Here is a 26065-nt window from a genome sequence, read left to right on the forward strand (position 1 = left end):
GCTATCGCAATATTTTGCACAATATGATGTACCCAACGGAATAATAACGGATCACGAAACAACATTGCGATCAGTACAATTGAAAAAATATTTAGGATCATTAGGTATGGCATTGAAATACGCTTCATGTTCGGAATCTAACTCGCAGATAGAAAAAAACGCATTGTGCCATCACTGAAATTTATAATACTATTTGTTGTTTGCGAAGTTTAAAATGTTAGGGATTATGCAGGGCTAGTATTAAGCATAACTATTATAACGTAATTTGAAAAAAAAAACAAAAAAAAAAAACAAAAAAACAATGAACTAAAATGAATGTAATCATAAGGTATTTGCATAGCCGCACCACATCAGACGAGGACGTCTTCACACTTACCCCCGGAGGAGTTATGTCTCAACATCAAGAACACCACCACACAATATAAACGCGCTGCGTAGTACATGACAATGCGTGTCATGTAAGAGCGACGCATCGATGCATGTAAGAGCGTCGCATCGAAGCGGTCGCTCTCTTCTGTTCGAACCATCAGCCAATAAACAAGCTTTGCAAGCCCGACTCATTATTATTTATTTTCATTTTTTTTATTTAAATTTTCAAAGCACTCGTGCACTAATTATACACTAGAAATTAACGGCTGTTAAGTGTACTAAATTACATATCTAGTGTAAATTATGACATCGAGAGAGAGTTGATTTGACTCAGTGTGCGTAATGCTTTCGAAGAGCGAGTTCGAAGCCGATCCGATCCGTGTGTCGGAACTATCGTTCTCGGTTGCAACCGCACATCGCTACCAATGTCAGATTAGTTCCATTTTATCATTCACTGGTAGCGGTTGTCCCGCAGCGAGTGGAAACAATTCTTTAAAAAATCCGTGAATTCCCGTAAACTCAGATACGTAAAATCGGTCGTACGGTAAGCAAAACACTTTTCTAAGCGTTTTGCACACCCCAATCGTCGAAGCAGAATGTGAAAGTTCACAATTTTGCACGTGCCGCGAGTGTATCCGCGATTCGCATGCAACGTGAAATGTTTGGGTGATGCATTTTCCCGGTGGCGTGTTTAATGCAAAGTGTGTATTTAATCTTGAGTTGTTAAATTAGTTAGTTTTAAAGGAAAAATTCGAGCCCACAAACAACAAGTGTGTGTGGTGGTGGTTGTGGTGGTGATTACGAGGTCAACAAGAATCGTTGTGAAGCAATCGTGTCGTCGTTGTGACGGAAAGTGTGTGAGCGCTTACACATGTTTGTGTTTTCATGAAATTATGTATTTTGCGTTAAGTGTTTTTGCAAGCTGATAAGCATTCGCGAATGGTGTGTGCTGAAAGTGATTCCACGTCAGATGTTTGCATTATCAAGTTTCACACTGGCAAAAAAGTGTTCCAAATGTTCGTCAAGCCTTTTCGCGTCTGGGCGAAAGTAGTATCCAACAACAAATAGGTTTCAATTTTTTCGATCAAAATGGGCAGCTTTGGTGATAGTAAATCGCCGTGCCGCATCGGATTGAGCAGGACGGTGGTGGGAAGTTTATTTTGTTTCCTGCTCGTCATAAATCATGTCGCAACACAGCTAATAATCAACGTACAAAATCAGGTTAGTGTTGTAAAAGAATATAAATCACTGTCCCAAGAAAGGTGTAACTGAGTCATGTAACAGATATTTACACTAAAAAAACGCTACCAAAAAAAGCAAACAGAATAGTCCGGTGTGCAGCAAACTGTTCAGCAAATTCAATCGTTCCCCTGCAAAACAAAACAGATTGGAAATTTTTGACATTTCTCGCCGACGACATCATCTGTGTTTGGATGTGTGCGTGAGCTTGTGTGCGCGCGATTGCGATAGACACAACATTGCACGATGTCACGCACACAAGCGCGCGCTCGCGAAACTGAGCAATGTGACAGGTGTTTTAGTGTTGGTGCATTATTTACCTCTTTGTTGGTCGGCTCCGTTTCTTCCGTGCGTTCTTAACTGCCATGCAATGTTTTTTTTCTTCTAGCTTTTCGGTGTATGTTTAACGATGGGTGGTAAAAGTGTGGGTTGGAAAATATGGAAACCCCCTGCCGGGTTTTCCCCACACTCCAACGACGGAAAGCTTCCCGTGTCATTGGCCCCTTCTTGCTTGCGTACACCCCAGGATGGTTTTGCGCCGTTCTCGGAACTGATTATTTTCGTATCTTATTTGGACAACCACTCCATCATGTACCACCCTTGTATCTTGCAGGAAAACTTCCGCGTGCTATGCAACATTGCGCCTTGAAGAAAATTCTTATTTCTCCGCCATCCAAATGTTATGGAGTAGGAAGGGAAAATGGAGAGAGAGAGCGAGAAGAGTAAATTGTTAATTGAACCAAAATATCTCCAAGGTCTGTTGGTGCTGCCTGTGCCGGAGCAACAACATCGGGCAACCGGGCAAATCGTGTTTGCGCTAAGCCAAATATTTGTCCAAATGTGGTCCATCCCCATACACATCCGTTTCCCTTTCGGGGTTTTCGGTGTTGGCACGTTGGCATACCACACGGATTGTTGGAGTATTTTTGTTTTTGACAACAATTCCTTGTGTCTGCGTTGCTCCATCTTATTCCATTCCCGGTGCCGGCTCAGCTATTTTATTCCTGCGGCAATCTTTTATATGGTGTTATCCACATATATGGACAAACGCTGTTCCGTGATCAAGCGGGCCTCTTTCCGGGCTTATCGATTATGCATTCGTGGTTTGAAAAATTCCACGTACGGGATGGCACGTTTTTGGCCGACGATAAAGAATTAATGGTTAGTGAACCCTCCAACCGTGCAAAGTGTGTGTGTGTGTGTGCTGCTGCTAAGATGGGAATTATTTCGACCATTTTGGGGCCAGGGTACAACATTTTTAGAATAAGTTCCCCTTTTTTTCGTATTGCTACATTTTTGGAGAACCTAAAATGCCTTTTTCTGTAGGTCGGTTATACTACTTTTGGGTATAGCGTACTTATGCTTTATGTTGTTAAGCTTAAGAAGGAAAGGTTGATGGAAGAAAAAAAATAATAATTTATGGATTTCATGAAAATTATTTTAACGACTTTTCATGGCTTTGGTGGGCCTATCATGATAAGAATCGATTCACGAGCTTTGGTGTTTTAGACCGAACACTGTAACACGACATTACGTGACCATTTATTGAGTTTGTATTTTTTTTCATGTATAAAGTGTTATAAAACATATTTCTTTTGGAAATTTTAAAATTGAATCTAAAATTAAAAAAGCATGAAAATTTCTTTTAACTATAATAACTTTATGTTACACAATAGCGTGATTAAAATATAAAATCCATTTATAAATAATGTTTGAATCTCTTTTGTTGATCTCTGACCATCCGGATGTTTAAACCTTCGGCGGGCTACAAACGATCGAAAAACAACATAATCGCATGCCAAAGTCGACGCTACCTCACATCACAATGCATTATCATGTGTTTTTAGCGCCCTTTCGTCCAGTGCTTTAAGGATTTATGGGCCGCTGCATCGGCCGGTACCGGAAGCAATTTCGGATCGGTTTAGTGCTGTCCATAATAAAACATCCTCTTTTTGCCAGAAAAGTGCTTACTGTCTAGCACCGTTCATTTCGCAACCGTTGCTGCAAAGCGAAGTATGGCCATCGTAAAGTAGCATAATTAAATATCGATAACATTAATCTGCATAATAACATCGTTGCAGGCGGAAGGCTTGCGGCATTTCACCCCAAAAAGGGCTTACTCGATCCGGCAGCACACGTTGACTTAATGTGGGGCGTAATATGTATGGATCGGTGAGTAGCTTTTGACAAGAAGATTCACTACACGCGGCCAAAAAAGCAAGTCGGCCGTGGCCTCACAGTCGTTGTTTTCTCTGCATTCCATTCCATTCAGTACATCGGCCGTATGTGGAGATGCGGCCGTCGTGAGTGTGATGTTGCACATGACTCTTTACACACGTGTTTATGCTGGCGTGTTTGTACTGACATACTACACACGAGTGTTAGTAGCTTTTGTACTAACAAAAATGTTTTCCGAACAAACATTACCCTAGAGCGCGTGTTGAATGAATGGTGCATCGAGGGAAAGCTTTTATGGTAGGATCGAAAATAAATTAGTTTTTCGACGAAGTCAGCAATTGAGTGGCCACCAATTCATCAAATGGTAAACACTTCCATGGGGCGGCAAGAATGGGCAATGTGAAGAAGTGTTATCATACGTGGTGATGTTTGCAAAACATAACCAAATTTTGAAAGCATCGATTTCAGCTATATTCAATCATCGTTCATTGTTTGGAATTCGTGGAAGAAGTGTAAATAGAGTAGAAAACTATGGTAGCATGGAAAAGAGGGTTTTGAATCTGTACGGTTCCATAGTTTCGTGCGTTGGAAGTCATTTTAATACACCAGGGCTTGGGGAATGAATATCATATGGAACGGTCCGTAGATCGAAGGCTGATGAAGCACTTAATTCAGTCTTTTTTTGAGGTCAAAAGGCAAAATTGAAACTAGTGCTGGATACTTTTCAAGTTGAACTCGAATTTGTGCAGGTAGATCTAGAATCCTTCCTAATTTCTGGAAATTTTGGAGGCTGAAATTGATTCTGCTCCAAACTTTCTCCATTCACACATTTTAGGACAGCTTTCGGTCTTTTTGTTGAGCTTCGATCTCGCATCTGTCGGACAAAAATCCAGTTCAGCTTGTAAAGAATCCAGAAATGCCTTCATTTTTGTCATTTGATCTCAAAAGCTGTCAATATTTATTACATTTGTCTACTATTCAGTATAAACATCATAATTCCATTTTTTAAATAGAATATTCTAAATATATTTACAGTATATTATAAAAAATTATAATATTTATTTAGCTAATAAAAGTTAAAATTAATGTAAAACTGTTTAATTTAAAGATCAGAAAATGTGTTACACTACATACATCTTGAAGAATACATGATACTGTCTACATAACAGATCTAGAAACTACGCAAAAGTAAGCTTACCATTTGCTGGAATAGATCTTTACAACTTTATCCCAACACATTAATCTGTCCCTTGTGTCGTCGAGCTTGTCAAAGTCGAAAACAAATTCTCCTAGGCAAAGCTTACCGCTCAGCACTAATGTTGACGTGACGGAACTCTCGTGAGTAATCTCGACCCATCACACACTACATTTCATCCCATGGTGCCGAGATACGAAATGGAACCGCATCCCAACCGTGGTGCTGTTGACTCGGGGCACAAAAATATGGCCCAGCTGCTTTCCCGCCCAGTTCGTGCTGTGTCTGATTCTTTTCGTTCGTCGAGAAGTTTCCCATGGCGTTGTAGTTTTGAAAACCAGGTGTGTAGTAACTTTATCCTAACCAACGTACCGGAAGGTCGTTGTTTGTTGGAACATTTAGGAATACACGTTTTTGCGGGTTGGGGCTTACAGAGTAATGCGTAATGCTAAATAACGGACATTCGACGAACGCCTACGACGCCCGTCTACCCTTGAGGCCGCGCCAGGAACTGATTGGGTGAGGCCACAAAATTATGGTGCTTCCTGCAGATTAGTACCATTCGGGTCGATACGGAAGGATGGGACAAGTTAGGGGTAGAATCGCCACCAATGCACATACAGTTGAGGCACAGAGTGATTTGTTGCGTGGTTGAGACATTCGCCATCGTTCAGCGGTCTTGTCTTGTTGGGGTTGGATGGGTATATATTTGTGTGTGTATTCGCTCGGAAGCCTTTGTACGTGCCAGGATAAGTCAACCAGTTCGTCCGATTTTGCTCCCAATCCAAACAGTGGCCGTTCTCCGATGCAAGCGCACGATAGTGGCGTCGGGCTTTTGATGCCTTTGGATAAGCAGGTTCTTTGGCCGAACGGGGGGCGAACGTGACGATGCGTGATTGCTCGTCTGATATTTTGGGGCGAAGGCGCCAAAGCGTTTTGCTTTCTTTTTTAATACTAGCAGATATCCAGTAACAGGCTTGTAACGAACAAATGAAGGTAGCTACCATTCGGTACCTGGAGGAGCGTAGGAAAGACAGCACTGGGAGCCAAACCTTTAGGCGATCTCGGAACCTATGAAATGGTTGTACAACACTAAAACCTTCTATTTGGAAAATCCAAACAGGTCACTATAGGCTATTACGATTATGTTACATCATCATTATTTTTATAATTTTCTTGATGAATTTTAACACACTGATTGTGGTTCAAGATAGCTTATTATATTGTTATTCTTTGAGTAGTGTTTTGATTAACATGTTAAATTTATATTGTAATATATATTTTTTATTCTTCAAATTTAACAATAACATACTTAAGAAGAATTTACAAAAAAATTTGGAAGTTAGAAATATCTGTTAAAAAATTGAAAAGGCTTCTATTTTCGTTTTTTTTTTGGTTATCAAAACAAATATACAATGTCTTGTTTTAGCTACATCGACAAAATGGCCCACCGTGCGTAGGTTTACGAGAGGCCAATTCATTTTTTGGGGTTCGGTGCAAATTTATATTGAGAATGCGGTCACGAAATTTAATCAGGACATTTCCCAACGCACCGGGGGACTTCCCTTTCGCCGGGGGTCGGAAAATAGGAGTTTTCCCCGTTTCCAACGGCCACCCATCGTCCCAAAATACCTGCGTGTGTACAAATTCGGCTCCATCCCTGGGCGTTACGGTGGATGCTCAAACCAACCAACGCATTTCGTACACGCCTCTCGATAATGGGGCAAACAAGATTGACGGGTCGCAAGTCGTGACGGTATGAGGTGTTTTAGATTTTTCTACTATACGCCACCGGTCGGTAATCGATGTTTGCCGTTCGTACGTGCATGCGTGGTGCTGCGCATATTGGAAAATGGGGGAAAAAATGGTTGTTCTTGCGTGTGTGAATAGGCACAGCCCGGGTAACGGAGGGGCGCAGATGGTAAAGATGAGATTAAAGTTTGGCATTTTCATTAAAAGCATTCTGCGGTAAGAGAGCCAGAGGGAAGGGCCAGAGTGTTCAGGAGAGCTAGTAAACAGTAAGTGTTTTGTTTATGTGTTACTGTGCCTACGATACAGATAGATTACAAAAAACATGTTTTGCTTTAGGTATTTCTAGTAAGAAGCATTTAATAGGGTCTTACAGAGAAATACAAACGATAGGATGCGGAAAGCCCACGTTAAGGAATCGCTCAAGCTAGTATGAAATACGCGACCATCGATATGGAAACACCCAATACAATAGCGAATCACCCAAAATTGTTATAGAATCGCGTGCCATTGATATGGAATGTCAAATGAACGGATTGTTTACATATGGATGGATTGAAAAGTTGAGATGTAAAATATTTTTTTTACCGGATTTTTGAACAAATGTTTTCCAAAATAGTGACTACAAATTATTATCAATAATTCGTGCAGTAGTTCAGCATTTTAATATTGCAAATCATGGCATTTTATAATAAATATTGATAGGAGCAGGAAAATTGACAGTTATTTCAAATTCGAGTGGTAAAGTTCTAATCATTTCTTGAATCTTTTCAAGTTGAAGTAGAATTCCTGGAGGTAAATACGGAATCATTTCTATTTTTTAAAAATTTTTTAAAAATGAAGTTTGTTTCCCTTGAAAGCTTTAACGAATGATAAATTCATTATGAGAGAAAGGCCTTTGTAAGTGTGTGTGTGAGTTGAGTAAAAAGAGTTCCCATCTACCTCCAAATACTTCGCTTCTACTTGAAAACAATCCAGAAACTGTTGTAATTTTACATTTACAATAGAAAAAAGGTCACTCACTGTAAAAATATCCTTGAGAGACATTTTGAACATGTATGTAACATAATTCAATTAGATTTATCACACTTTTCAAGGGGTTTTTGTTGTTGACTGTGTTCGTCTCTGTTGTGATTTATTTCTTACACTTATCAATTGTAAGCGAAAACATTGGCAGAGTGTATCGATCAACCGTACTCTTGTGTTATTTCTTGTTGTCAATTTGAAGTTTTTTGTTTCGCTCCACGTTTGCTTATCCGTCGGGAGTATTGATGGATGGGGAAGCGAAACGAATATTTTATGCAATTCAATCGGTTATTGGAAAACAAATCATACCGCACATTGTGTTCCAGTTCCCATCAGCGTTCCCTCACCGATTCTGCTTCGTCGAAAGTCGAAAGAAGTCAATCGCATCAATCAGGTCTGGGGAATTGTAGAGTGGCAAAAGGAATAGAAAAAAAAAACCGAACTTTAGAGCGGCTGTGGCTGTAGAGTAGAGTATATTCAAACAAAGGGAACAATGCAAAGAGTCGGAATAGACGGGTCCAAAAAGATGAAGCAAAAAAAAAAAAGAGCTGGAATCAACCCATCCACCGTGTACGATTTGTGGGTATCATATTTTCAGTTTGAGCCGACGTCGACGTTTCATGCGTTTAGAAAATTCATATCGTTCGCCTCTTCCGGCAACGACAGACTCGTGCTCGGGGGGGATGGAGAAAATGCTCTACTCTCACTTCCTTCCTGTGTGGAGGGAACCTTTCTTCGCAACGGGTGTCCTTGCTCAACTTAACACGTCAGCTTGTCAACGAGATATCACGAATTTCCATCTGGGCCAGAACCATGCCGCATGGCCATGTTTAAGTTTTTTTTTCATTCGCTTTTTTTTTGCTTAATGCTACATGGTTTTTGTTTGAGTACACAGGGTGGTGGTGCGGTACATGAAGCTCACGTTTGTCTGCGCTTGGAACAGTGCGTACGCTTGACGCATCGTGGTAGTTAGCCCCCGAAGCTTACAAGAAACCGTGCGTGTCTCGGTTTGCTATGGCGTGCGTATCCACGTAAAGCCTATGTTTTCCTGGCCCGCAAGTAAGTGTATTCAGCGCCTGCTGTATGCGGATACAGTGCGACACGAAATTGTTATCGACCCGTGCGACAAGGTTTTTGGCTTGCATAAACATAAACGGTTTTAGAATGCTTTTATGTTGGCACAGGCGTTAGCGATGTTTAACGGCGTACATTTTTTTAATTTACGATAATAATTAAATGCCTTTATGTAAAACATTCATGTCAGACTTAAAAAAATATATAAAAATGTATATATTTTTTTTATTCAGGTAAGACGGCCTGGCATAACATTTTTATTTAAAAAAAGTAAAAAAAAATAAATAAAACAAAATGTATTTACATTTGGTAGATAGCTTGAGGTATTGCAACACTTCTTCAATGTTTCTTAAAAAAGTAATAAAATGTTTTTTTGGCCTCTCTCCAGAAAAATTCTTCTGCCAGCCAGTGTCTGCGAACCTTTCTATGATTTAGTGCATGAAAGCGCGAATTTATCGTTCTCGCTTGGCTCGCTGGCTTTTTACTGCCACTGGTCGTGGGATTCTGTTGCTTCCCGTTGAAGGCACACGCTGCAGTGAATTTTCCTTCTCACCATTCATATGTGCTACATGGCTGATTTTTTTTATATCCTTTTTCACTTTCTTTCATGGAAAACTTTTCCTGTAACTTTAGTTTCTTTCTTCTTCATGATGTGTGTGTTTGTGGAAAAAATATTCCTACCATTCCTTGGGACAAGCCGCGTCTGCTGCTGCCGAAAATTTTCATAGCTGACGAAAAACTGGAACAAAACCGTATACCGTTGACGAAGGGGACTCGCTTATCGTGCCGGGTTGTCGTCGTTTCTGATGCTTTGCATGTTTACGATTTGGTCGCGCGGGCATTGGGAAAAATCCGGAAGTTGTGCGGGAGTACATCCCGGAAAAGAAGGGGGCAGATGGTGCGTAGCTTTGGTCCCTTTTTTTTATTTTACATTTAATAGTGATTATGGTGGCACTTTTCCTCCATTAGGGCGTGTCACCGTACGGCACAGCAGGGGACGGGTCATGCCCCTGTCATCTCATGAAAATGGCTCTCGCCCGATTAGAACGCATGAATTCATGGGTGCTGGTTGGAGTTGAAAATAAAATAAAATAGAAATTTTCGGCCGAATTTAGGCTACAGTAATGTGCCGCCTGTGTGTGGTGCTGGTCTGCTGACGAATAAAACCGAACGAGACCGGAGAGACGCGTTGATGATGATCGTTTCAACCGGGGGCAATGTATGTGTATGTGGCCAAATGCGTGGCGGCTTAACGGTTTTATCTGTGGCAAAATTTCCATAAACGAAAAAATGGGCTTTTTTCCCGTGACTTTTCACTATCGTTGTGTATCAATTTGTGCGGTCGGCGGTGAAGCGTAACGACGGATAGTACAAGGTCGATGAGTATGGGCAAAAGGCGATAACGTTGCTATAAATTGTTTCTTTTATTTTCCAAATTGCACCGAAACATGCTGTTTGAAGCTGTTTCATGATTTGAGTGGCATATAAACGAGTTTGTGTTTACAAAAAAGTAGCACCATTACAAAGTGTATTAGACTGTTGGTGCTTTAGCATGGTTTATGTTAGAAATTATTGTGGTTAAATAAAAAAAATCATGCAACTTTTTATTCTTCATTACATAATTAACTAGTTGACTTGAGATTCAATTGTACTCAACATTGTAATTTTTTAGTGAAATTTTTTTTTCTATAATACATTTGCAGTTTAAGTACAAGTAAAATGAAAAAAATCAACTTTTTAACTAATTTATTTAAGTGCTATAACACGCAAGAGAATTGCAATTCGTTGAGAGGAGTAAATCCATATTTTAATCCATCACTCTTATTTATCTAACTCATGAATTCTATAACTCAGTTGTAGGATGTAAATTAAAGTGATGGAGTAGTTAGTTTTGATCTTACTCATTAACTCCTCTTCAACTCACTCATGGGTTTTATAACTCTTGAAAGATTTAATTCTGAATTAGTGAATTATTAATCACCTCAAAGAGTTCTAACTCACTCAATAATGAGTTCTAAAACTTACTAAAGATGTCCTTCAAAGAGAGTGAGAATTGCTAGTCGCCTCAAAGAGTTGAATCCATGTTTAACTCACTCACCCTTTATTAACTCACTCACCCTTTATTAACTCACTCGTGAGTTCTACAACTGAGGGAAGCTGAAGTAAAAGATGTAAAGTGAGCTTCAAAGCTTACTCACTCAATACACATTTAACTCACTCGTGATTTAAATTGCTGAAAGTGAGCTGAACGAAAACTATTCGCAGATATTTGAATTAACTCACTCACTCACTCACTCAGTATGCACATTACTAATGTCAACGATCGTTCACTTTCATCTTCTAAGTGTTCTTTAATTTATTTTATAGTAGAATGTTTAAGTCTTTTGTTCCATTGTTTCAAACAATGAAATTAAATTAGAAATACCAGCCGGCGTTATACCTTCACCGACGCTGATGATTTATTATCAATTAATGTTGTTTGCTGTATGTGTGCCGAAAATCTGTATGTTGATGGCGGACGCAGATGACGTTTATTGCGTTTTATGTGTGCCGTTGAGCTTTGTCATCAAAATCCCCTCTGTGCGCCTTGCGAGGGCGAACCTTTTTTTCTCTTCTTTTCTCAACGACGTTGGCGAGCCGAGCTTGAAAGCTTTACCCCCAAATTGTTCACCGCTGCCTTTGTCTAGTGGCGTTTCTTTCTCGTTCTCACCTTTCTTTCGTCGTTTCCAATTTTCGATAGAAATAAAGAAGGAAGCAAGCAATGGCGGTAATGCTGTTTTATTCTTGAACAAGAACTTTTTTCTTCCTCTTCTGTATAATATGTTTTTTTGTGTGTGTTGTTTTTCGTTTGCTCCAAATTTACGAGCATGTTCTCCAAAAGCATGAATATAAATGCTGCTATCTGCGATTCTCATGCATGGCTGTAGATTCAACCGTTCCTATATGAATTCGAAAAAGGGGAGCCTGCTTGCGTGTGTGTGTGTGTGTGTGTGTGTGGTTACGTGTATGGTACACGAAGGCGTAGGCTACGCCTGATGTTTATGTTTCCTTGCGTCGCTTTTCCAATACTGCCGACGCTAAAGTGAACGAGAAACGAAGCGAAAAACAGATCCAAACAAAATGCGTGAATAAATATTTAGCTTCCGACCATGTTGTGCCAGCCGGGGCAAATCAAACTATGAATAGCTTGTAGTAGTAGTGTTCCTGGCTGGTGGTTTTGGATGTTGCTGTGGCGGAAAGGCAAGCAGGGTGAGATTAAGTATTACGGCAGGACCAAGGGAGAAGGGCACGCTCATGGGAAAGACTGGCTAAGGAAAGGCATAAGGAGCGACAACAAGAAAACGCACCGACCATTGTGCTTTTCCGGAAGTACTCGAGTGTGTTCTCAAGAGTGATTTGCTCCGGGAGTTACTCACCTTCCTTCGCCCTCCCGTAAACCGCAATGTTCTTTGCAGTGTTTTTTGTGTTTTTTTATAATACAACTATACGTACGGCCGCATGAAATGGACAAACCGAACCGGATACTTTGCTTTCATAAATATAAGGGTAAATTTCAGACATCCTCAACTTCCTGTTAGCTTCGAGGTTCTCCAACCAAACGATGAATCCTTTGCATCTTTAGTTGATTCTTTTTTTTGTTGTGTGTGTGTTTGCTATCATAAATCATTAGAAACATCACAAGCCTCTGCTTCGGTTGGTACATCTTTGTGTTAATGCAAACACACAGCCACACACACACACATTTTGTGGGAAAATCCCCTGTGGGGTAAAAGGTTCTACTCCAAAGTCCAAGTTTACCTTCCCGGCTGAACGCACAATCTGGAACCGAAGGATCAGCACACCGAGTGGCTTCAACTGTATCATAACTATTTCCATTATAATTTCCATGATTATTTTTAGTATCTCATCCTTTTGTTGGCTGTAATTGGCTCGGTTCTTTGTGGCGCATCGAACAACATTCTGTCCGGGGGCCAACGTTTGGGATTTTGGGGTTTTGCTACAGTTTTAGAACCATCTCTCTGTGAACCGTTCCGCTTTACGCTCCCGTTTTTTGGGTGTTGGGGATTAAAAATTTATCTTTCAGCATCGATCGGCGCGCTACGGTTTGTCAGCTAACGACCCCGAAACCGTTGAATTCGTCTGCGCCGTTATGGCTACGGTTGGAATGGGTGCAAAAGTTGAAAGTTTGCCAAGTTGGTTTCATATTTCGGGCGACTTTTTATAGAACGCTGCGGATCGAAATAATCTCACTAATGGGTAGCAAAAGTTCGTACATGCAGCACCCTACGGCAATGACGATGATTAGGGCCACATGATGGTGTGTGCCTTAGACGGCGCGTGTTCCGTATAACCCAGCTATCGATCCCGTTTTGTTCCGAGTTGGGAAATAAAGAAAAGAAAAAAACTGGGTAGCGTGAAATAATTCGATTGTGACTGTACCAATTAACGAGAACCGAGATTTGGTCCAATGGTCCTGGTCCAGGGTGTGATGGTTTTCCGGTTCCGGGAAGAACCGTGCAGACGGGTTTTTTGGCTTGAATTTCCAATCCTTCCTATCGGGCTGGCCGATTAAAATGGGTGGCATCTGGCACAGGGGACGTTTGATGGTGGGTTGCCTTTTGCCTATACCCACTCACACATACACACGACGTTTGTGCCGAAGCGGTTTGATTAACAATCCGATTGGACTTTTATTACAGTTTTGCTGATTTTTTTTCTTCTCTCTCTCCAATATATCCAATATCGATCGCAATCAGCAGACGTTTCCGTGGGCGATACCGTCTTACTGGCAGTGCCGGTCTTATGTCCCACTGGGAAATGACGGCAAAAGAAATGGTTTGGGTTTGGGTTTTTTTTATATTTTGTTTTTGGGGTATTGGGTAGGTTGCTTTCTTGCTCTTTGCTGTCTGCTGTATCCTCGTTTGATCGCTCAATTTTTTGCTCTTCTTTCTCTTCTTCTTCATCTTCTTATTATTATTACGGGACAGTCCCTCTCGAAATTGGTATTGATAAAATATTTCCTTTGGGTCAGATTTGTGCGGAATTGGTTGAATATTTCTCGCTTTCAGAACGCGGCGTGGCATTTCGGCGGATCCGATCCGAACCACGGAACACTGCGTGGTGGTTCAGTCGAAGAAGGAAAGAGAGAGAGAGAATAGTAGAGGACGGGAAAGAGAAATATGAAATAGTACTGTCCATCGATTCCATTTGGTTCGGTACCGTTTTGACAGCTGCCTACACCAGCATAAATTAGACAAACAACGAAAACGACTTAAGCCTTCCAGGAATTGTCGCTTCCCCCCTTTTTCCAAAGGAAATCCCAATTTGTTTTCCATCTCTTTTTCACAGTTAACTGTGAATGTTGTCTATTCATTTTTTCATTACTATTTTCGATAACGATCACCATGTCATCGGGCGGGGAGTGGGAATATAATTCTACAAAGTTTTAGATGATTCACAATTGGCCTTCCGGAAGGTTCACGGGATGAAGCGCTTCTAAGCTGATGTGAAGCTTATTTTTTTTGTTGGGTTGTGTTTGATCAACGTTAGCATTTTTGTTCATAAATATGTTTTAAAATGCGGAACACGTCTTTGGGTCAATGATTTTTCGGGTGCTGTTCCGGTGGATTATCAAACTCATCGAAAAGCTTCTTTTTTTCAATGTTTGAGAGGAGATATATAATTTTTCTTTGTTGAGGAGATAGATGATTTTGGTTTCGATATTTAGTTTGTGAAGCTAAAGCTACAGACAAATGTTTGGAAAAAAGAAAATCAAGTTTATTTTATTGGGAAAATTTTATGGTGTTTCTTAACATTAAAATGTTCAATTTTTAGAATTTGCTAAAAATGTTTGAATGTAAAAAAGTAGAAAAAAAAGATCCAAAAAGATCTAACCCAAATTATATTACCCCTTCCGACTGTGTTGCGACAAATAATTTCCTTTGTCAAAGTACGTCACTTTCAGCAATTCATCCAGTAGACTAAAAGCTGCTTCCGAAGGCCATCAATAATCGAATGAAAACAATCCGACAAATTATGCCACTTAACTGACCAGAATACAAATGATTCATTGCCGGACGCGAACCAACCGAAAGACCGTTCTTGTTGATGGCGCCTACAGTTTCGAAAGTTATCAAAAAATCTTAAATCACATTACCATGCCTTGAGGCGACATTCCTCTTCATTATTGTCGTTTCCAATTTTTGTTTTTTGGCTATTGTCGTTGCTTGTGCTTGTTCAGCTCATAATTCATCGCTTTCTGATACAATGGTGACGGGAGTGGAAGTTTGGTGCCATTTCGCCATTTCCCTTTTCGTTCGCGTTCGTGGCCGGTTTGACCTTCGGCTCGGTGGTCCATGCTGATGCGCCTGTGTGCGTTATCCGAGTCTGGAAAGTCTTCTTCCTTTCGTCCCGGGGAAACACAATAGGAAGCATTTATCATATTACAGTTTTGATGTATGGAATGCTTTTATTCTCGCATCAGAAACACTTCCGATAAGCTCTAGAAGCAGGAGTGTGGCAAAACCTTGACGTTTGCAACGCGACATCGTACGCGGTGACCCTGAGCAAATGCGGACTAACAAAAAGCTATATCTAATGGTCAATTGGTGCTTGTTTCTTTGGTCCTTAACGGTTCTAGGATTTGCTGAAAATAAAAAGAATCGATGAACGATAATGGCAAACCGTGGAATGAGGGAATGAGCAATGGGGAGGGGGGGGGAGCCCTGCGTTTCCACTGTTTTCCCTTGGCCATTATTTCTTGAGCATCGGCAATTCGATTGGTTTGTCGGTCATTGGCCGCCTGTTCGCTGTGAAACATTGTCGAACGCAAAATAAAAGGTTGGAAACATACAGAGGCGGACGGTTGCGAAACAAGAGACTTAGGGTTAGTTTTTTTTCTGGTGTCATTCGCTTGACAGACAAGGGGTCGGAAAATTGGAATTAAGATCGACTTTGAACGTGCAGTTGTGCGTCTGACCGGGTGACAACGAGGATCGTTGAATAGGTTTTGCGAAATTTATATGTGTCTAATGTTTCGTGTTTTTTTCCCTTCACTTACGACAGTTTGTCGAGACAGTGAGGCGACTTTTCCTCGTTTGTATTTTCTACGGACAGTTTTTCTGTCGGTTTTAGTTAGCTATAGCATTGCTTAGTAAACTCCCATGCCCAGAACCGCTTTAGTGTGTGTGTTTGTTATTTTGTATTGCCTTTGGCAAGCATAGGCAGTTGGCAGTATGTTCGTTCCAGCCCTAGTTTATGCGAGGCGGAGAGATTGAAAAAGTCATAAACAAAATAAAAGAACAGGGTAAAGGACTAACTTTCCGTCGCTTGCTTGTTGTCCATCCGTTGCCGTCAGTTAGGGTCTTTTGTTCGCTCTCGTTAGGGTCGTTGATGTACTAAAATCAAGTCTGGTTTATTTTCCTTCAGGGTTGTTGTACCTTTTTAGACTGTGTTTTGTTAGACTGTTGCGCTTTGTATGTGCTTTACAGCAGGAGTAACGGTCGGAATGGTTATGTGGAACATTTTATTCTTATAAAATATAATGTTTGTTAACTGAAATTAAAATTCAAAAGTTACTTTTACAGTTGTTGCTAAGAATTTTTGACAAGCAAAAACCGTGTGATTTACTTTTTTTTTGCAAATGGTAATGAAGTATGTGCTGCAAATAACTGTACCGGTATTATGCAAATGCAGTCAAGCATTGTCGTAATTAGATGCAAAGTTAAAGCATTTTTTATGTTGCTCCATTCAAACCATAATTATGCTAATTTGTGCTCGAAGTGCGAATCAGTATATTCATCGATTTATTAAAGCTGCACTATGGTATCCATTTTAATTATTGTCAATTTATCACATCTTCATCGTATCGGTGTGATTTTAATTTCCATCCATTTAGCCAAATGAACGTACGAACATTTGTTGCTTTAAGCCGCAAAGCTACGAATATCACTGGAAGGAAGACTAAATCCGTATGAATTAGAAACAGCATCTGTCACACGCACCATTGGAGGATTATATTATCGCCATAATAAAAAAAGGAAAGTAATGTGGCGCACTGTAGGTGGACGTATAACTCTATTTGCTTCGGTAATATTTTTTTTGTTCATAAAAGCATCAACCAAACGGTCGGTACAAATGGAGACGCATGGTGTTTCTTCCGGTTTGAGCAAATGGAGACGCCCGGTGTTTTGTTCGTATCGAGCACATGTGACAAACATCGTTTGCGTTGAAATACGCCGCCTGTGGGAAGAATTGTACGCTGGTAGATAAAATACAGCAGCGTGTATGTACGGGTGGCACGAGTTTACTGCCTTCCAATGACGTAGCAGTATGTGTAGCATGTTTTCTCCGTATGCCGCAAGCAGGAGCCAACGCTCGAATGAGCTTATCTGGCGGGCTAAGGCTAACTTTTTCTTACGTAACGAAAAGTCGTAAAAAGAGCAATTGTTAATTTGACTCCTGCAGGCAACGTGCAAACGGGCAAACGATGGGACTAAAATCAGACATGCACGAAAGATGGAACGAGTGGCTTTGGGGTGGAAGGGCCTGGCAGTGACTTGAGGTAAGAGGCCCTCAAACCTGGCCCCTCTATTGTGTGTAACAAATGGAGAGGAAGCATAAATGAGATCGAGTTGCGTGTCTGAGTAGACGGGTTTTACGGCTGTTTAGTTAACAGTAAGTGTACGGGACTGTTTTCATCCGATTCGTTGGGATGGTTTGTTGAAGCTGTTGTTGTTTTTTTTTTGTTTGGTGCGTCCCTTTACCAGAGAATCGAAGCACCATTCGAGGTCGATGAATGTGTCCGCATCGGGGCAAAACACGGCACACGACCATTGTGCAAAGGACTTGAAAAGTTGGGTTTTATTCCCATTTCTTTTCAGTTCCGTTTGTTGCCTTTCTTTAGTAGCTTCTCGGTGGGCGATCACAAGCCGAAGGTGAAGAAAGTTTCTCTTGGCAAAATTTTCACACTTCCATTGCTCTGTGTGGGCGTTTATTTTTGTTTTGTTGCTGCTGTTTTTGTTTGTCGATGAAAGTAACTTTACCACCCAATTGAACGACCAGCGGACCATCCTGGGCTGGGATACGGTAACACTTTTCGAGCGCGGAGTGAAAGTGCGCGCGGGTCGGAAGTCGGAAAAGGTTTGGAAAGTTTTCATGCAACAACGTTTAACAGTTTCGAGGGTTCTCGCTTACGTTTAGACCGGCGCGAGGTCTATAAATTTTAGCCGGTGAACTAATTTTTTCGTTGACTAATGCTTTTCGGAAAGAAAAACAGGTCCGTTTTGGGCACCAGGCTATGGTGAAGGTAGGGTAAACCATTTGGGAATGTTAACTGGCCTAATTTGTTTGCATAAATTTTTAATTTTAATTTATCCATTGGTGTATTTGTGTTTGAAATATTTCATCTCAACTGTAACATTAGCATTGTTCAAGATTAAAAAAGTTTTTCAAAGCAATTCGTTTTTAATGCCAAAAGTTTTATTTAATAAAACAGTTTTTTTATGATTATAGCTCACATTCCCTGATGTTAATGTTACTTCAATTCATCTGCTTTAATGTTATGGTTTGAACTCAGAAGGTCAAGAAAATTTTCTTAATTATGTAATAGGAAAACTACCGATATTTCTGGTTTGGCGATCTTTTTATACAAAAGTATTAAACAACATAGCGTTCATAAACAAATATTGATATCCTAACTAATAAATGGAATTTCCATTGGTAGTTCTATGAAGCGCTGCTAGAGGCAATTATTGGATTGGTAAAAAATAAGAAATCGAAATATAAACATTCGAAAAATATTTTTAAATTCTAAAGTCGAAAGTTATATGTTTTTTTAAATGGGGTTTGTTTTGCGAATAATCTGTCCCAACATAGGAAATATTTAGCTTTTTATTGCTAGGAGACGGGGTCAGAAATTTATTACGAATTGTTTTCGTTTGGGTTGGTAAAATTTGAATTAAAATTTCTGTATTTGTCAGTATATTTGAGTATTTACCAATTATTCCTGAAACCGTAGACCTTATAAAATAAATAAAACAGAGGTCTTCAAACATATCTCAGCTTAATGCCAAAAGCTTAAATTATAATTGATGTTTGTTTGTCAAAAAAACCGTACGCTCAAATAATGCTGGAACCGGGCCAAGAAAAGCAAAAAAAAGGGCTTTAACCTTCAAGCGCCTTCGAGTAGTCCATGTCGTACACAGTGGGACACATTGCTTTCAAGTCCCTGTGGATCGCATTTGTGGAGCGATTGCTGCAACGGTAAGTGGCACAGGAAGAAGGAAACCAACTAATTGCTTGCTGGCACGTGATGTTTCTATCCAATAAGCCCAAAATCAGAAACGGTTGGGCAATTCCGTATGCGTACGTTTTTGGGACGCTTGTATGTGTGCGAGATTGTACGGCAACGGATTCTCCCCCAAAAAATATAAGTATGATGAGGTCTTTCGATGGCTCATAAATGTGTTCTCTGGCTGGGTGTGGGTGTGAGTGTGTACGGTCAAGAAATACGGTGCAAGAAATTCAATGGTCGTGGGTGCGCAGCGGAGTGGGTGAACATGGGCAACGACATCGTTTCTTTGGGTGGGTTTTTATGGTGAAGAACAAATACCCCAGCCCTTCAATCGAGAGGATAATGACGAAATCGAATCATGCTCGTGTCGGTGCCATTAAGGAGGCAAAAGTGTGTGGTGTCCTCTGACAGTTATGTAAGCTGCTCAAGTAAAAGAATGAGACGCGCTGGGTTAGTGCTGCTGCTGGGAGGTTCAGGCGGATGGGTCGGGCCGAGATGGCGTTACCGTTTTCGGTCTCGGTTTGCCGGGAAACCGTGCTGCTAATGGTTGTTGGGTGATTTGTTCGGGTTGTGATCGTTGCCGCGGTGGTGTTGAACCCCGAGAGTGGGTTGAATGTTTGTTTCCGTATTTAGTGTTTTATTGAAGGACAAATTTGGTTTTATGGGTGCTTTTCCTTGAGGTCTCGTGACACTCTATGGTGCTGTATGCGTAATGCACGGTTTGCCGTTCATTGGTGGGGTGGTTAATCTGGTCGGTAGGATTATGATTCATGGAATTCTGTTTGCTTACAATAAGGATCAGTAAAACAACCATGCGCCTCCATCGTAGGACGTTCGCAATTATTTGTTATGGTAGCTGTGTTGCTGTGCTGCGGAATGTTGTTGTGTGTGGTAGCAGTTGAAAAAATATTCATTTCAAAATTACCTTACATTTATAAAGACGATTTTTATGGTAACGGAAGGTAATTTCACCTTACAGTATGGATCGGAAGAACAACCATGCGGCTCCATCGTAGTATGTGCAAAATTATTTGTTATGGTAGTTTTGTTACTGTGTTGTGGAATGCTGTTGTTTGTTATAGCATTTGAAAAATATTCATTTCAAAATTATCTTACATTTAAAAAGACGATTTTTCTGATAACGGTATGTAATTTCACCTTACATTAAGGATCGGAAGAACAACCATGCGCCTCCATCGTATAACGTTCGCAATTATTTGTTATGATAGTTTTGTTGCTGTGTTGTGGAATGCTGTTGTATGTTGTAGCAGTTGAAAAATATTCACTTCAAAATGACCTTACATTTATTAAGAAGTATTTCAGATAATGGTGTAATATTTCCTTCATAAATTGAAAATGGTATACAAAATCTTTATTTATTTTATTTTGTTTAAAGTATGATATTTCCTTCAAACAAATGTTTAAAAACAAATTTCAAATGAAGATTTTGATTGATTCAAAATAAGGTTAAATTCCAAGCTACATTGTTTCCAGTTTCAATATCATACAGTTTATTGTATTGTATTGCAGTTTTACCTCACCTTTGCCTCATTTCTATTGTCTAATGAGGCTGCCAAATGGTTACACCTTAATGGCCCATAATACAAATCAAAAAGTGCTCATTGAACAGAATTACCACCCTAAAGCATTTCGAAGGTGTTGGGTTTAGATTCGCGACAGCGTTGCATGCTTTGCTGCGAGTTTTCCGCGAAGGCACCATTACGGCACGAACCCCGTGATGGGCTGAAACCGGCGGCAGCTGTCAATTATCATTTAACAGGAACAAAAGTGTAATCAGCTGTAGAGTCCCGGTTGGTGGTTTTGTTCGTCGTGTGCACTGGTAAATCGCAACGACGTTGCATAATGTTACACTATCCGCCAGTTATCCGTAGCAGGAAGGTCGGAGTGATCCGTACCGTGTTTCGTGTAGGGAAATGCAATGGCATCCGTAACTGTAGCATCTAGTTAAGCCGAATGTTTCGTGCCGATGGGTTGTATGCAGCGGAACATACAAACACCCGTGTGAGTGATCGCATCTTTTGGGCAAGAAAGGAAACATTTTCACCGGTCACGAACCTGACGCTTCAAACATCATTATGCATAACGGCCCATCGTTCGCCATAACCATTCACCATTGGCCGGGTAGTGTGTGGTTCCGTATCGATATGTGGTGTACGATGGGCGATAAACATTTAGATGACGATCATCACTGTTAAAGCGCGCCACAATCAAACGTGCATTTTCCCATCGCAAAAGCGGGGGTAAAACGGGTTCCGACGTGCTTTGACACGGGCAACGGCGGAAGATCATGTCGGTGTGATGGTCGATAGAACAGAAGTGGTGAGCATATTTTATGCGATACAGATGGTTTTGATAATGATACGATGATGTGATTCTGTAGTGCCCATTATAGGCGTGCTACGGTGGAGAACATTCATTTGCATACGTTACTGACGTCGGTAAGGATGTCTCCCCCAAAATAACCATAATCGTCTGTATCGTCGTTGTGTGGTTTTGAAGTACGTTCGTTAGCACGTTGATGAGTAGAAGTTTATTCGAAGCTTTCTTCCATATTGTTTATTCTGGCAATTCATGCACTAAATGTGGTAAAGGTGATTTTAGTATTTATGTAGGTAATTTTGTTAAAACAATTTTGTTGTTACATAAATCATTAAATGTTGTTAAAAGCGTTGAATAATTTCAAAGCTTCACATTTTGTCAATAAAACAGCTTTAATGCATACGGAGCTACAATAAAATATCCTTCCACGAATAAACATTTTCCTATATAACTGAAGCAGGACGCGCTCATGTGAAATCGTAACTAATTTTAGAGATGTTGGCTTAAGGTCATCACTTATCCTTCAACCTTTATCACGCAGGTTTCCGGCAGGGTGGGGAAAATGTAATGTAACCAACACATCGTATATATCCATAGGTCAAAACGATAGCACGATACAACCCTCTTGTGTGATAGCTCGGAAACGTTATTGTGCCTGGTGTCGTTAAGTTTATCCGGTGGTATTATAGAGCGGTCTTTCGTTCACGTCCAAAAGACGAAACCATTTCGACGCAGCCGGGCCATAAAGGTAGCCTCTCGGTTTTGTTTTTTTTTTTATTTGCCTTTGGTAATGGTATCCGTGGTACATAAATGTAGTCCTAGGAGTGGTGAGCTACACCCGCCCCTTCCGGTAATGTTTTATGTAGCGCAGTAAAAGGTGTTGTAAGGGCAGACGCAGAAATAAAATCGGATCCTATTATCTTTTTTTTTGTATTTTGAAATTACAAAAATGGCCTACGGTGTACGTTGATTTAATGGGTAATTTTGTCTGAATGACAGTGCTGAAAATGCGTAATTTGTGACGCAAATATCGTTAAAATGAGTCTCAATTAGTTGAGGGAACTTGAGACTAGCAGCTTTCATTAAAAATCTTTAGAGGAATGTAGGAATCTAGGATGTATAGTTTTCAAAACTTATCAGAATAAGAAGTCCACCGTCATATCTTACATCTCTTAACCTTGTTATCTTATAGATGAATTCCTACCTTCCCCGAAATAATGCTAAAAACGATTGCGATTTGTTGATACAAAACGGTTAACAATCTATATGAAATTGGCTTGGATTAAATTTTAAACAGCACTTGAACAAAATGAGATCTTGCGTGTCTCGGTGGTGAATATATTATACTGTAAAACCGCTTATTGAAATAACCTACGGCGAATGGTTGGCTGAATCGTGCAAATATTTCGCACCCGCGGTAACTGCATGAAATTCGTCAGACTTTACTGGCAGCTTTGGGACGTGTTTTCGGGCGATGGAAATAAATCTTTTTCCTCTTTTGCACGGATTTGCACAGTGAACCTCAAAATGTGCGCACAGTTCCGCTGCCCTTCCCATTCGGCCAATGTGAGTAACCACGTGCACATACTTTCCCGGCTAAAGGCAGCCATTTAGTAGACAGCTCTGTCATACTGGTTGGGGTGTTTTTTTTTAACCATTTCTGTTCATGTTCTAGCGCGCCTTGTTGCATCAGAATCGTGTGGCTCGTGCATAATTTATTCACGTCACTCACGTACGAACTGGGAACTTACTCTATCCTCACACACATATTCACGCAATCTATCACGGTAGTTTGTCTCGCGATTTCCCTTTTACAACCTAGAAGGGTAGAAGAGCATCCACACAAGTTTTGAGATTTATCGCAGGTACCACTAATCTGCTTGTGAAAGGATAAAAAAGGTGAAAATACACCACGATGACAGTGTAAGGAGGAAACTTAATATGTTTAGTTTTGAAGGGATACGTGTTCCGTACATTGGGGAGCATTTGTTGAGATTTGCTTCCAGTTTGACAAAGAAATTAAAAAAGAAAAATATATAGCTATTGTTAAATTGTTTTAAGAGTTGTCGCTTGTCGCAATTTTCAAAACGTAACCTTCCATATCACTTGAAAGCAATTGCACAAAAAACAATGTTAAGCGATGTAGCTGACGCCACAAGTCGAATGTAGCAGCACGGCACCGAAAACCGATTGCAACATGATGTTATCTGAGGCTCGCCACTTGTAGGTTGATGTGATCCTGGCATGTTGACTTCCGCGCTGATGCAGAACGTATGAGTCGAGCCAATTTACATACGGTTTAGCCGGCGGGGATAAACAGAATACCAAAAAAAAAAAATAAGAGGAAGCAAAAGATGCCACGCAAACATGAACGCCATACACCCACGCACTGATGTTTCGCTTGATCCTTGTACAGTGATTTTGTACTCAATTTTATCCAAGGACGAAGACGATGTGTTTCCGGTAATAGTGGAACCGTGTCGCGTGTGCAGGTTGCATACGCTTGATGTAGGCAATTTTTAACGCTGCATAATGGTACGCCGAAAGCGGAAACATTGGGTGGGGTGGGTGGGTATTTTGAGAATGTTATGATGAAGTGTAAATGATGTGTTGAATGGTCGTGTTTCGCACTTGCTGAACGGTAGGTCTGTGTGTGAGAGGAGAAGTTGTCTGTCAGACAAACATGTCACTTGTCGGAAGGTTGTCTCTTACAATGCGCGGTGTTATAAGATACCCGTGTATTAGTGATGTCATATGAGTCCAGAAGAGCTGATGTCACATTTGCTAAGGTGGATAAAGATGATTTCGGAATAAGAATAGGGAATGCTTTTTATGCGATATGTATAGTAAATGCTAGTGATGGGAACTCCGAAGTGGAATCGTGAATTCGCTCCGACTCCGGAGCTAAAAAACTGGAATCGACTCCAGAGTCCATATTCGCTCCGAAACGCTGAAGTTTCCCACCAATTTTTCTTCAACTTTCAAATAGTTTTCTTCTGGGGTTTTCCACGGTTTTCATCGGCATTTTACAATGTTTTCAAACTCCTTTATTCAATTTTTATATTTTAAGAAATTATCCACGTGTTTTTGAGTAAATTTTCTTGGCTTAGAAGGGGGCATGTATTTTTCATCAGTTTCCAGCAGTTGGTTTTCAATAGTGTAGGTTTCTGTTGTCCAGTAATGTAGTTTTGAGTTTTTTTATATTGTAGAAAACGAAAAAAAAAGTCTTGAATTAATTAGGAACGCTATTTTACTGGAGCGAACCAAAAAATTAGTTTGTTTTATTGGTTCACGTTTTCTAGCGGTAATAAGCCGCTCACGCGTTGTTTGGCTCTTTTATGTACATTTTTCTCGTCCTGGTCCTTCACTCACCGCTGTACTCAGTTATCCCGATCGCGAAGCTTTCTTCCGACAACTTCGTAAATACGAAGTTCGACATAATGTTCGACAGTGACAGCAGCGGCCGGTGTAAACACCGTTTGTTTACAACACATATTTTTTTTTAAATTGCAGCTATATGATTTTGCATTGGTTGTTATACAATTAGGAAAAATAATTACATCAGCGTGTTAATTTGATTAACATTTCGTAGTCAGAGTAATCCAACTCGAGAAAACTTTTATTTTACCCATCATTAGTTAGTACAGACCGATTCTGCCATTTTTTCTAACAATATTAACGTTGCATAGCTTAAACAGACAATGAAATGCATAGAAAAAACACCTTTAATTAAAAGAGCTATTCAACACTACAAACAAAACCCTCATCACGGAACGATCTTCCATAACTCCCAACATTCGGTTCGAATTCGTAAGAAATAAGACGTTAGGTATATAGACACCTTGCGTCAGCTTCAATCCACCACTAAGTTGAATCCCTCCTCTTCGAATATTGCTATGCGAATCCACTTTTTCACTCCGCTCGGTCGATTTGACCCAATCAGCAGAACGGCAGAAGAACGAATCGTTAAAACATTGGCAGAGCAACCAGCGGAAGCAGCACCACATTGTCGGGCTGTCCTTTCAGGTTTTGATAAAGAAACCATGTGTTTTTGGAGCGTGGTAAGAGGGTGCTGATAAATTTTTCTATCTCTGTGGTGAAATCGTACCTTAGTACCGGGGGAACGTTGCAGGACGATCAAGGCGAAGCGGGGAATCCTTCCGGTACTAACGACGTTATCGTTTTCTACCTGATCTGCCAACACCAGCACCAGCGCCAAAAGGTAGTAGTGCCTTTGGTACAGCAGATCGGAACCATCAAAGCCAACCAGTAGAGAGACAAAAACCAAAATCTCAGACTCGGAGGCAATCAGGAAAAAAAGAACGAGATCCGGGATAATGGCTTGAATATGTATTTTGTGGCAAATGCGAACCAGCTTCGCTTCACACACCGATAGAGCTTGCCGTAGCGACTTGTTCTCGATCGGCTACAAAGGCAAAAAAGGCTCGTTCCACCCATGCATGCTGCTCTAGCCTTTTTTGACATTGTCAGCGTCAGACTAGATAACAGTGGGTGGAAAAAATCTGATCCGTTTCACGTGACTTTTATCCGCACGGTGGTTTTCTCTCGAACGGTGACTCTGTTGAATATGCAACTGGCCG

At 40.5% G+C, this 26065-nt stretch overlaps 1 protein-coding gene across 1 annotated transcript in view; it reads left to right on the top strand.

The window, feature by feature from the left end:
• Window positions 1–785: 785 nt before the first annotated feature.
• The window catches only part of LOC125764536 (out at first protein), a 59324-nt gene continuing 34044 nt past the window's right edge, over window positions 786–26065 (top strand). The window contains exon 1 of the mRNA XM_049428891.1: window positions 786–1590. Within this exon, the coding sequence (XP_049284848.1) occupies window positions 1459–1590 (132 nt within the window). The 5' untranslated portion in view covers window positions 786–1458. The remainder of the gene's footprint in view (window positions 1591–26065) is intronic.

The sequence above is a fragment of the Anopheles funestus genome, chromosome 2RL, assembly GCF_943734845.2.
Source record: "Anopheles funestus chromosome 2RL, idAnoFuneDA-416_04, whole genome shotgun sequence".
Taxonomy (NCBI): Eukaryota; Metazoa; Arthropoda; class Insecta; order Diptera; family Culicidae; genus Anopheles; species Anopheles funestus.